The sequence below is a fragment of the Astyanax mexicanus genome, chromosome 22, assembly GCF_023375975.1.
Source record: "Astyanax mexicanus isolate ESR-SI-001 chromosome 22, AstMex3_surface, whole genome shotgun sequence".
Classification (NCBI taxonomy): domain Eukaryota; kingdom Metazoa; phylum Chordata; class Actinopteri; order Characiformes; family Acestrorhamphidae; genus Astyanax; species Astyanax mexicanus.
In genome coordinates this window covers 5,390,545-5,403,373 of record NC_064429.1, presented here as the reverse complement: position 1 = coordinate 5,403,373, position 12,829 = coordinate 5,390,545, and the positions used below count along the sequence as shown (strand labels likewise).

Here is a 12,829-nt window from a genome sequence, read left to right as displayed (position 1 = left end):
TTAGGTAATTTTGAAGACTTTCTATTTGTCCATTCATGAAGAAATATGGACACAGTGTAAAAGACAGTTTCTTCATTGAAATTATGTAGTAAATTCAAAGTCCACAAAAATGGAGATGCTGGTTTTCATTGGAAAAAAGTAACACAGCTCATCACCCTTAACACATCATCCTCACTGTGAAACATGGTGGTGGCAGCATCATACTATGGAGAATTATGAGCTATTGTCTGTTGGCCTATCACTTAAAATCTAAAAAAGAAATACATATAAGTTTGTGGTTGTAAGGTGACAAAATGTGTAAAAATCAAAAGGGTATGAATACTTTTTGCAAGCCACTGTATTTCAGATGTTTTGTGGCAGTTAAAACTAATCCAGGCAGGGATTATGGTTTAATCCTAAACCTAGTCCTGAACTAAACAGCATTTTGAATGGATATTCACTTGAATTCGTTCAAATGGATCAACGCTGTCCAATGAAAAACAAGTATCTCCATTTTTGTGAATTTTTAGTTTACTACATATATTGAAAACACAACCTATCCCTTACACTGTGTCAAAATTGACTTCTATTGAAAATTGAAGGTGTCCTTCCGCTAAAATCCAATTTTCTTGTTCTTTGTGAAATACAATAGAGCTCCAATAGGTTAACATAGGATATCCGGTGGATTTGGCATTTTACAGAGTCTCTAAGACTAGACATTACACATGTTGTAAAGTAATAAATGACATGCTATTAAGACTGTTATTATTTCAAAAATGTCTTTATTTGTTTCGCTGCCTCGCAGTGCTGTTAGCCAATCAGAGGTGATATGTTTGCATGTATTAATATTTATGAGCAAGAGCCGAAATCCTATCGTTTCTCCTCACCCACTCCTCCACTGGACTAAAGCAGCATTATACCAGATCAACAGAGCACTTTTTTTCACATTTTCTTTTATTCATACTAGAGGCCACAGCTAGACATTTAAAATGAATTAATAAATTATGGAATGTGACCTTTAAGTAGCTTTTCTTTTCTCACCTGTAAAAGTTGCCATTTTGGAGATACTTGTTTTTCATTGGTCAGTCACGATATGGAGGCCAACTGCTGGACCTTTCAATGAATATTTTCTTTTCAATAAGGAATCTCCATTCAAAATGCTGTGCAGTTCAGGACTAGGCTTAATCCCTCTCTGGGGAAACTGTGTCTATTAGTAGTAAAATTCTTTAAAATATTTAAATCATAAGAGCTAAAAATCAAACTCAGAAATCATTCACTCCTAATGACCGCTAGCGCCAGGTCTGCGGGGGGCCGCGGCTACGGCACGGCTGCTCTTTAGCCGAGGCTGAGCTATTAGAGCCCCCAAAAGCGAGGTCCCCTGTTGAGGGAGCAGATTAATGAAGGAGATGATTTGGAAAGGAAGGGCATAACTTTCGGAACGACCGCATCCCTCCGGACTTCTGACAGCCTCTCTTTCTTCTGCTTCGGACGTTAATTACATCTCGGCTGCCCCTTGTTTCTGCAGAGTGTCCGGGGCCCGGCCAGTGGCCAACGAGTTTGGTCGTGGCCGATAAGAGGCGCTTTATTCTCATTTTTAGTCTTTAGTCGTCTCTCCGGAGGGGAGGGTGGCTTTTTCTTTTTCCGTATCGTTTCGGGAAGAACAGAAGGCAGTGTTTTAACAGCTGCTTTTTTCTGAGGCACTGACCCTCTTTTGAGGAGGACTGACACTACCGCCGCTACCTTCTGCTTTCAGCTCGCTGGCGGAGGCTGCTCGGCTTAGTGCTGCGCTCTGACAGGGCGACACGGCGGTTTGGAGGAAAGGAGGGATTTACAAAAAAAAGAACTGCAAAAAAAATAACAGGATTTTACTGTACTGTCAAGCAGCTCGCTGTAGCTGAGTCACCGGGCCAACGTCCTCCGTTCAGAGGCGACCACAGCAACCGTCGCTGTTATCTAACAGGAACACATTGGTGCCGTTGTCTTTGACGAGGCCCTCTGAGGCGGCGAGGCAGCGAGGCCCCCCGCCACGATCCTGAGTCAGCGCTAAGCCCTCACGCAACTCTATCTGAAGATAACGACCACAAATTCATAATAATAAAACACCATTTGACATATTTTATTCATCAGCGTCCCAGCAACGACATTTACAATGGCTGGCCCCCTGCTGAGGGAGCAACCGGAGGAATAAAAGAAAACGAAAATCAACAGAAAATAAATGTAAGAGCAGGCTGCAGAAAACACAGTGTGTGAAGAACAGATCCCCACTCAACAACCAAAGCCTTCCTTCGCTTCTTTCTTCTTTCGTTCTTTAAAAAGTAGAGCCGCCGCTTCAATTGACCAGGTGACCTCTTTCCTCTAAACGCTTCGTAGTGCCAAAACCAGCCACAAACCAGAGAGTCCAAAGTCCATAATCCGGAGTCCAGAGTCCAGAGTATATACGTACGCAAGTAAGTAAGTAAGTAAATGTCACCACACTGAAGCGTTTAAAGGTCCGGTCCATGCTGCCAGACGCTGGACTTACACACTTACACACACACACACATACACACAGAGCTCTGCTAGAAAAGCAAGAATGCCAACTGACTGACTGACCAACCAACCGACCAAACCACTGATAAAGAAGAAGGTCAGAGGAAGCGGAAAAGCTTCTACTAAACGAAACGAAAAGTTTCGCTTGACGGATGTCTCTTCGCTCTGGCTGCTTTTTTTTATGCTTCAAGTTTACGTGTCAAGTTTCTCCAAGTAGGTTAAGTACGTTCCCTCCTCCCTTTACGTCGTCATTAAGCCGATTGTGGACTTAAACCACCAATCAGGTGTGTTTTACTCTTTTACTCGATTGTTTGTTGTTTCTCTGAAGAGCTCAGAGGTCCAGGAGTCCAGCGCTCTCGTTGTCAGCTGCAGACCGATGCAGTGATTAGGTTTGCATCCGCTTTGGGTCACAGCCCCGGGGGCTCACTGGTTAAAGTCAGGCTCCATCTCCGTCTCGTCCGGGCTCGTCTTGGCCGAGCTTTTGGTGTGGATCTTGCTGATTTCCTCCAGAGCGCTGGCAAGAGAGTCCAGGTCGCCGCTGGCTTGGTGCCGGGCCTCCCACAAGCTGAGGATGACCCCAGACGGGCTGCGCTGCTTGGCGAAGTAGGAAAGATTCCTGCAAAAAAAGAGGAAGGTGTTGAGTGAAAACCCGAAAACACCAGAAAACATCATAAAACAACACAGACTATAAATGGTCTCCATGGTTTCCATGTTTGCCGCACATATCATCGTTGTCCAATAAAAACCAGTAACTCCAAAACTTTACTGGAAAGAGATAAAACCGTATTAATTTTCAATGGAAGTCAATGGAAAAAAAATTCCACCTCATATACCACCACCATGCTAATCACTGCTGTATCTGATCCACTCACTGTACCACCAGCTCAACACACACTAACACCTCATACACCACCACCATGCTAATCACTGCTAATCACTGCTGTATCTGATCCACTCACTGTACCACCAGCTCAACACTCACTAACACCTCATACACCACCACCATGCTAATCACTGCTAATCACTACTGTATCTGATCCACTCACTGTACCACCAGCTCAACACACGCTAACACCTCATACACCACCACCATGCTAATCACTGCTAATCACTGCTGTATCTGATCCACTCACTGTACCACCAGCTCAACACACACTAACACCTCATACACCACCACCATGCTAATCACTGCTAATCACTGCTGTATCTGATCCACTCACTGTACCACCAGCTCAACACTCACTAACACCTCATACACCACCACCATGCTAATCACTGCTAATCACTGCTGTATCTGATCCACTCACTGTACCACCAGCTCAACACACACTAACACCTCATACACCACCACCATGCTAATCACTGCTAATCACTGCTGTATCTGATCCACTCACTGTACCACCAGCTCAACACTCACTAACACCTCATACACCACCACCATGCTAATCACTGCTAATCACTGCTGTATCTGATCCACTCACTGTACCACCAGCTCAACACTCACTAACACCTCATACACCACCACCATGCTAATCACTGCTAATCACTGCTGTATCTGATCCACTCACTGTACCACCAGCTCAACACTCACTAACACCTCATACACCACCACCATGCTAATCACTGCTAATCACTGCTGTATCTGATCCACTCACTGTACCACCAGCTCAACACTCACTAACACCTCATACACCACCACCATGCTAATCACTGCTAATCACTGCTGTATCTGATCCACTCACTGTACCACCAGCTCAACACACACTAACACCTCATACACCACCACCATGCTAATCACTGCTAATCACTGCAGTATCTGATCCACTCACTGTACCACCAGCTCAACACTCACTAACACCTCATACACCACCACCATGCTAATCACTGCTAATCACTGCTGTATCTTATCCACTCACTGTACCACCAGCTCAACACACACTAACACCTCATACACATATATGACAGGTGAATACAGAGTTTCTGGCCTTTGAATTCTGCACAGCCAAAACTGTTGGTACTAAAGAAAACAAACATTCCCATCTATTGGGGAAGATGAGTAGTGCTGCAAACTTTGTATTGTATGTGTGTAAAACAATCAGAATAAAATAATAATAAAACATCTGTTATATAATATCTAAAATTACAAGCTAATATTGTCTGAGAGCCTCAATCAGAACCGGCCTTCAAGTTGCAATTATTCCTAATTGGGACTTGGCCTTCATATGTGTGTATATATATATATATATATATATATATATATATATATATATTTGATTTTTTTTTTCTTTCTGATCTCATGTTTTTCCCTCGGCTCGGCTCGGCTCGCTTGTCCTTGGTGTTTCCATTTAAGATGCTTGCTGACGCCACTCTGAGGCCTTGTGTTCCTTTTTTGTCCCAGTCACATTGCGAGCTTTAATAACTATACTGTACATCTACAGTATTAGAAATCTACAGCACACTGTGAGCCTGGATAAGATGAATTTACTTTAATATTTCAAGGTGATCCTTTGCGTTAAGTTAATTAGACTTAAAACTTAAAACTAGTTATTATGCATTAACTTAAGGTTGATTTAATAGATGTTTTTTTGTTTATTAATTGCTTTGTACAATTATTTTACATTGCGTTTTATTTTCAGGTAACAAAATAGATTCATTGCAAATAAAACAGCTTAGAAAATGATGGTTGCTTTTAGAGACTACAACATAGAACACATATATATATATATACATATTGATAATATATTGATAATGTATTATTATCAAGTTTATTATTATCTCTCCACTCGTTCTCCAGACTCTGCTGCCTTGATTTACAAATAAAATTCATTTTTCAAATTTGATGATTATCAGTAATGGTTTGGCCAACTTTTATGGAGATGCAGATTTCATTTTCCAGCAGGACTTGGCACACTGCTCACACTGCCAAAAGTACCAAGTGGTCTTATATAATATTAAAATTTTCTAAAACACTGATTTTTGGGTTTGCATTGACTATGAGCCATAATAATCAGCAATAAAATAAATAAGCACTAAAAATAGATTATTCTATGTGTCATACATCTATATAATATATAGAGAGTTGAACATTTTGAACTGAATTACTAAAATAAAGTAACTTTTCAATGATATTCACAATTTTTTAGATGGACCTTTAGTAGGGTTGCCACTTTTAAGAATTTAAAATAAGGGACGCCAACCACCGCTCCTCTGGGCTTTCTTATGAGTAAAAAGGAAGTCAGGTCATCCAAACAGTTAAACCCCACTCATTATAATATTTTATGTAATGATCACTGGACACTGTATTCCTTAAACATATAAACATTTTGATACAAAAACATACACAGAAAAGATTTTACCTGAGAAATAATTCCCTAGATTATTTTTTACAGATTTTTTTACAGATTTCTGTGTATTTTGTGTTGAAATGTTTATATTTTTGTGAGGAATACCGTGTCCAGTGATCTCCCGGTGACACTGTGAATCAACAAATTAAAATAAATAAGTATATATTAAATCCTTATATATATTATAGAAAAAATATAAGAATTTAATGTATACTTTATTTAGAAGTATATAAGTATATGATTTAGGAGCGGAGGGAGGAGGGGTTTAGTGTGGATGTGTGAGTGACAGTGGATTGGGCATTTATGGAAATACAGAACATTTATGGTTCAATACGGGAATATTTAGTTGCCAAATAAGGGACGATTCCGTATTTCAAGGGACGGGTGGAAACACTAACCTCTAGTCTAGGTTTAGGCCTAATCAGCACTGTAGTATAGTTTGTATTGATCCCTGCAGACTGCAGTGCCTCTGATGGCCGGCTGAGGGCAGTGTTTTACCACAGTTTACCCACAGTGCTGTTTTTCAGAGGCTCGACCCAATAAACACTGATCTGCCTCCAGTCAGAAAGCATCCGAGAAGCACTCATGTAATAATAAGTTTCCTTAAAGCTCAACAACCAGTTACATCATAAGCATCAAACCCGTTCCTGCGCGGCAAAACGAGGCATTTAGCATGCAGAGGTAATTAAAGACGGGCGGGTGATGTATAATGTATAATGTATGTTGTATAATGTAGCTATAGTGTGAACGGCGTTACGGAAATATGATTATTTAAAGAGCTTCCAGTCGGATTATTATGTAATGCAGTGCAGCCTGACGACGCTAAGTGTGTTAGCCAGAAGCCCGAAGCAAACGTTCTTCATTTTGTTTTTGTACACTGATCAAGCATAACATTATTTTATAATTATCCTGCTTTCACCCTGTTCTTCAACACTCAAGACCCCACAGGAGAGAAAACCACCACAGAGATACAGCTGTTATTATTATTATTATTATTATTATTATTATTATTTTGGGTGTTGGGTCATTATTCTCAGCACTGGTACAGTGAGTGGATCAGTCAGATACAGCAGTGCTGCTGGAGTTTTTAAACACTTCAGTGTCACTAATGGCCTGAGAATAGTCTATTAATCGCATCCTGTGGGCAGAGATGTCAAGTAACTAAGTACAAATATCTTATTTAATTATTTAAGTAGAAATGTTGGTTATCTCTACTTTACTGGAGTAATTATTTTACATTTTCACACAATTATCTGAACTTTCTACTTCTTACATTTTATAAAAACAGCCTCGTTACTCCTATTTTATTTCAGCTCGTTTTTATTCCGGCCTCTCATCATTCAATAAAACGCCTATCCAGATAAATCTCTCCAACCAGATAGAGTATAGAGAATCTGGTTGTGATTGGATGTAGAGAAGTATAAACATATACCATTCCGACTCCCTATTGGTTTATACTGTGATTCATCACACCTGCACACGTCCAGCAAGAACACAGCCATCTATACTGTTGCCCTTCCTACGTATGTGTTATAACTGATTATTAATGATTTTTAAGGAATTTACAACCTAATTAGTAAAACCCTTTATAAAGGTAGTCTTATTTTAAAGTGGTACCTAATAAAGTATGTAGCTTAATCCGCAGTTATTTTAAAGAATTCTTTAATAAAATAAATATCAAGGGCTTTTTTATACCTCTGAATGTGGAGCTTCTGGGCGAGGAGCTGCCAGTCCTTGCCTTTGGCGTTGGCAGTGTCGAAGGTGGCGCAGATCCGCTGCCGAATGGACAGGGGGATTTTGAAGGCTTTGGCGCCCGTCTGCGAGGTGACCGTGCAATCTGCCTGCATAAAAAAGGGGAGCGTTTCCTTTTCCCTCTGTGAAAGACAACAAGAAGCGGGAAAAAAAGAAGAACAAAATAATTTTACACTTCATTTCATGAACATAGTGTAGCATAGTTCATAGCATAGCAGATATGCAATGGTGAACATGTGCAATATAAGCTAATATACTGTATATAGTATATACAATACTGGCAGACTAAAGGAATTGCTTATATGTTGCATTCTGTAGCAATCACTGGTGCACAGCAAAATCTAATGAATAAAAAAAGCAACAGCAAAGAACAGAGAAGGAATCAGTGATTTAGAGAGTGTGTATTAGTGTTGTTTGTGTTTCTTTGGTTTATAGTGGTTTTACAGAGATGCTAGGCTAATGTTGCTAAGAAATACTGCGCCTAAAATGTCCCCAATGGCTGTTTTTTTACACTGGAAAGAGCAAAGTTTTACACTGGAGAGCAAAGTTTATCCATTGTTTGTGTGTATATTGTTAATTTAGTCTGGTTAGTTTTGTCCAGTTTTATAGTGCATTAAAGAACTTATATATACAGCTCTGGGAAAAAAAATGAAGAGATCACTTAATTTTCTGAATCAGTTTCTCTGATTTTGCTATTTATAGGTTTATGTTTGAGCAAAATGAACATTGTTGTTTTATTCTATAAACTACAGAAACATTTCTCCTAAATTCCAAATAGAAATATTGTCATTCAGAGTATTTAATTGCAGAAAATGAGAAATGTCTGAAATAACAAAAACGATGCAGAAAACAAGTTCATATTCATAAAGTTTTAAGAGTTCAAAAATCAATATTTGGTGGAATAACCCTGGTTTTTAATCACAGTTTTAATGCATCTTGGCATCATGTTCTCCTCCACCAGTCTTACACACTGCTTTATGCTTTATGCCTTTACTCCTGGTGCAAAAATTCAAGCAGTTCAGCTTGGTTTGATGGCTTTGATGGCCAGGTTTTTAATTTGGTTAAATCAAAGAAACTTATTTTTTCATTTTTAGGTCTCTTATTTTTTTTCCAGAGCTGTAAATTGTTAGTCATCACCTACATTAGTACTGTAGAATTTTCTAAATTTCTGTATAGTAGACAAGTAAATAAAGAGAACCCTGTTAAACAAATGAGGCAAAAATATTATACTTGCTTATTTATTTATCGAGGAAAATAATGCAAAATTACATATTTTTGGGTGGCACAAGTATGCAAATCTTTAGGATTAGCAGTTAATTTAAAGGTAAACTTAGAATCAGGTGTTTTCAATCAATGGGATGACAATTAAGTGTGAGTGGGCGGAGCCTGTTTTATTTAAAGAACACAGATCTATCAAAGTCTGCCCTTTACAACATGTTTGTGGAAGTGTATCTTGGCAAGATTTCTCAATAAAAGCCCTGAAAAGAAGAGATTTTGATGCTCATCAGGCTGGAAAATATTGTGGATTGAACTCTTACACTCTTTCCCTCCTCAGGAGTGTTTGACCAATAACGATCACTCCAAGAGCGAGGCATTTAATAGTCGGCAAAATCACAAAAGACCCCAGCGTAACTTCTAAGCAACTGAAGGCCTCGCTCACATTGGCTAATATTAATGTCCATGAGCCTATCATCAGGAGAACACTGAACAACAATGGTGTGCAAAAGGCAGGGTTGCAAGGAGAAAGACACTGATTTCCATTGATTATTATTAAATGATTATTGCTGCTCATCTGCAGTTTGTTAATGATCACATCGGAAGAAAGTTTTATGGACAGATGGGACCAAAATAGATATTTTTGCATCTGGGCCAGTACAGACGGCTTGCCTTCATTGATGGAGTCATGAATTCTGAATTATATTAGAGATATATTCTAAAGGAAAATGTCAGGACTTCACTCCATGAACTGAATCTCAAGAGAAGATGGGTCATGCAGCAGGACAATGACCCTAAACACAGAAGGCGTTCTTTAACCAAAGAATGGATATAGAAGTTTAAAATTAATGTTTTGGAACAAGGCCAAGTAAAAGTCCTGACCGTAATCTAATAGAAATGTTGTGGGAGGAGCTAAAGTGAGCAGTTAGCATGAGGAAACCACATTAACCACCAACATCCCAGAGTTTAAGTTGTTCTGTTCGGAGGAATTGACTAAAATTGCTTCAAGCTAGTGTGCAGGACTGATCTACAGTTACCGAAACATTTAGTTAAAGTGCAGTTATTGCTGTAAAGTGGGGGAAATCACAGCAGATACTACAAAACGATACTACAAAAAGATTCACATACTTTTAACATTCACAAATATGATATAATATTGAATCATTTCCTCAATAAATAAATGAATAAGTATAATATGTGCGCTTTATTTGTTTAACTGTGTTCTTTTTATCTACGTTTAGGACTTGTGTGACAATCTAATGATGTTTTAGATCATATATATATATTTTTTATTATTTTATTTCCCATTTTCTCCCCAATTTACATGGCCAATTACCCAGCTGTGAGTCATATTTATCAGAACTCAGAACCCATGCCCACCTGGAACCCTCCCCATCCCATGTCCCACCCATCTAAGCCTCACAGAAGTTCCTGAACAGAAGCAGATCTGTTCAGTGCTGTAATTTTAAAGGGTAGATGAAGGTGTCTGCAGCTCGGACGCCTGAAGGTCACACTGTTTACTGTTTCATGCTTGTCTGGACAGGAGCGCAGGGAGGCGGTACCAGTGCCTGACCTCTGCCACGGTGGTGTAGACCTGCAGGATCTGCTCATGACCTTTGACCTGGCGCACGCTGATCTTGCAGGAGAGCTGCGTGGTGGCAGTGGTGAACCTCTCCAGAGAAAAGGCACAGTGCAAAGGCTGCTGGTTACTGCTCCACACCTGACAGAACGAAAACTCCTGCACAGAGAGACAGAGAGAGATAGAGACATGATCACATGTTACTGAAAAAACAGGAGAAATTATCTGGAAAACACTAAAACCACATCCCCAGAAAAAAAGAATAATTCACCTTCCTCCCGTGATGCACCACTTTCTCTCCAACTCAAACTCATTTAGACTATTCTGATAAAACAGATACAACAGATACTCAACCCGTAACCGAGCTCCACCAGAGCTTTAAACAGTAAAACAGCATTAAAATCCTTCCCTTCTACCCTCAGTCTGAACGTTTTACAAATGGCCAGTTTAGCCTGACCCAGCAGAAAGTTCACGAAAGCACATTTAAAACTGTGAGATTTTGTGTATTTGCACCCAAATATATAAAGGACCTTAGTGAACAGATCAGTAATAATAAGTGCTCCTATAGCATCAGTATAATCTACACAGATATCCAAACAGTCAATCACAATGGTTATTATAGTCTAATTAACCTTAGTAAATTGCAAAACTATGCAAACTATGTATGCACTGATAATAATTGATTAATTGTTTTTTAATCAATCAATCAATCAATCAATTAATGATTTGGCACCACTGTCATTTAATGTGTTCATGCCAATAAATCTTGTTTGCATTGAATTTAATTGAACAAGAGAGAGAGAGAGAGAAAGAGAAAGAGAGAGAGAGAGAGAGAGAAATATATACAGATATAGCTTCCATATAACCTTCACAGATATCCAAACAGGAAATTACAATGGTTATTAAAGTCTTATTAACCTTAGTGAACTGTTTATGTATGCACTGATGTTAACTGATTGATTTTTGCTTTTTTTTCTATCAATAAATCAAACAATTAATCAATTGAGAAACAGAGAAAGAGAGAGAGAGAGAGGAGAAAGTGAGAGAGAGACAGAAAAAGAGAAGAGAGAGGGAGACAAAGAGAGACAAAAAGAGAGAGGATAGAGGGAGAGAAAGAGACAGAAAGAGAGACAGAGATTTAGAAGCAATGCGAGAAAGAAAGTAAAAAGAAAGAAAGCGAAAGAGGGAAATACAGAGAGAGAGAGAGAGAGAGACAGAAAAAGAGAGGAGAGAGATAGCGAGAGGAGAGAGTGAAAGAGACAGAGACAGACAGACCCTATAATTCCATATAATCTACACAGATATCTAAACAATTACAATAGTAATTAATGTCTAATTAAACTTAGTGAATTGTTTATGCATATGTGAACTGTTTATGTATGCGGTGATGTTAACTGATTAATTGTTGTTGTTTTTCTCCTAATTAATTAATAAATTAATTACTTATATAAAAGAGAGAGAGAGAGAGAGAGAGAGAGAGAAATCCAGTAAATGACTTCATGTAAAACATCAGAGAAGTGTAAAATGCATTTTTTTTTCACTGCACAAAGAGCACCATTAAACTCCCACATCTTCAAAGTCACCAATGTTTTGCATTGTCTTAAAAATTAAAAAACATTTTTTACCCTTGATTGCACTAAACCTTAACAAACCTGATGATCTTCACAATCAAAACCTAAATCCAGCTTTTTTTATTTGACTGAAATAAACGGCAAGCTTGGCCTGACCCAAGATAAAATGAAGCAGCTGGCACTTTTGTCTCTGTTTGAAGGTTAGAACAATAGAAACAATGCAGCTGAAACCTTAAATAAACTATTGAGCCTAGAAAACACTGGGTAAAACAATGAAACATCATTTCTCTTAAAAAAAAAAAAAAAACTAAAAGGACACTCGAGTAGAGAGAAAGAGAGAGAGATAGATAATGTATAATATGAGATGAATCAGCCCTACATGCCAGTGATCTGCTGAAGCTGTGTGTGTTCCTGTAGTGCTGATTCAGCACAGTTGGTTGGTTGTGCGCTGAATGTCATTACGAGCTCGTCTCTGCATTCAGAGAGCCGCCGCTGCTGATATCTCCAGGTCAAAAGAGAAACCCGCCCGAATCCCTCTTAATTCTAAGCGCTGCACACACTAGAGAGCGATCGTCTTTGATGTAGAATTAATTTCTCAGAAGAGGAACAAGAGCAGGGCGTGTCCTTGACCCTGTGTTGACACTGAAACACTGAATATAACACAGTGACCCGGAGGAAAATCCACCAAAATCCAATCAGATCTCGCTTTTTATCCACATACAGCTACAAGACTAGCAAACTTCAGAAGCACTGGAGTCTGTAGCACTTTATATAAAGGGCCATTTTAAATGCCTCAACTGATTCAACAGAATGTCCATTAAATACTATTTAACTCTAAGGGTGCTTTCACACCTGAAAAT

General features: G+C 38.9%; 1 protein-coding gene across 3 annotated transcripts in view; it reads right to left on the bottom strand.

Annotated features, from left to right (window-relative positions):
• Nucleotides 1-2,079: 2,079 nt before the first annotated feature.
• unc5db (unc-5 netrin receptor Db) overlaps nucleotides 2,080-12,829 on the bottom strand; it is a 402,981-nt gene continuing 392,231 nt past the window's right edge. For all 3 annotated transcript variants that reach the window (XM_022666860.2, XM_022666862.2, XM_022666861.2), the window contains 3 exons: nucleotides 10,393-10,557; nucleotides 7,548-7,726; nucleotides 2,080-3,124 (listed from right to left, as the gene is read on the bottom strand). In XM_022666860.2, the coding sequence (XP_022522581.2) occupies nucleotides 2,932-3,124; nucleotides 7,548-7,726; nucleotides 10,393-10,557 (537 nt within the window). In that variant the 3' untranslated portion in view covers nucleotides 2,080-2,931. The remainder of the gene's footprint in view (nucleotides 3,125-7,547; nucleotides 7,727-10,392; nucleotides 10,558-12,829) is intronic.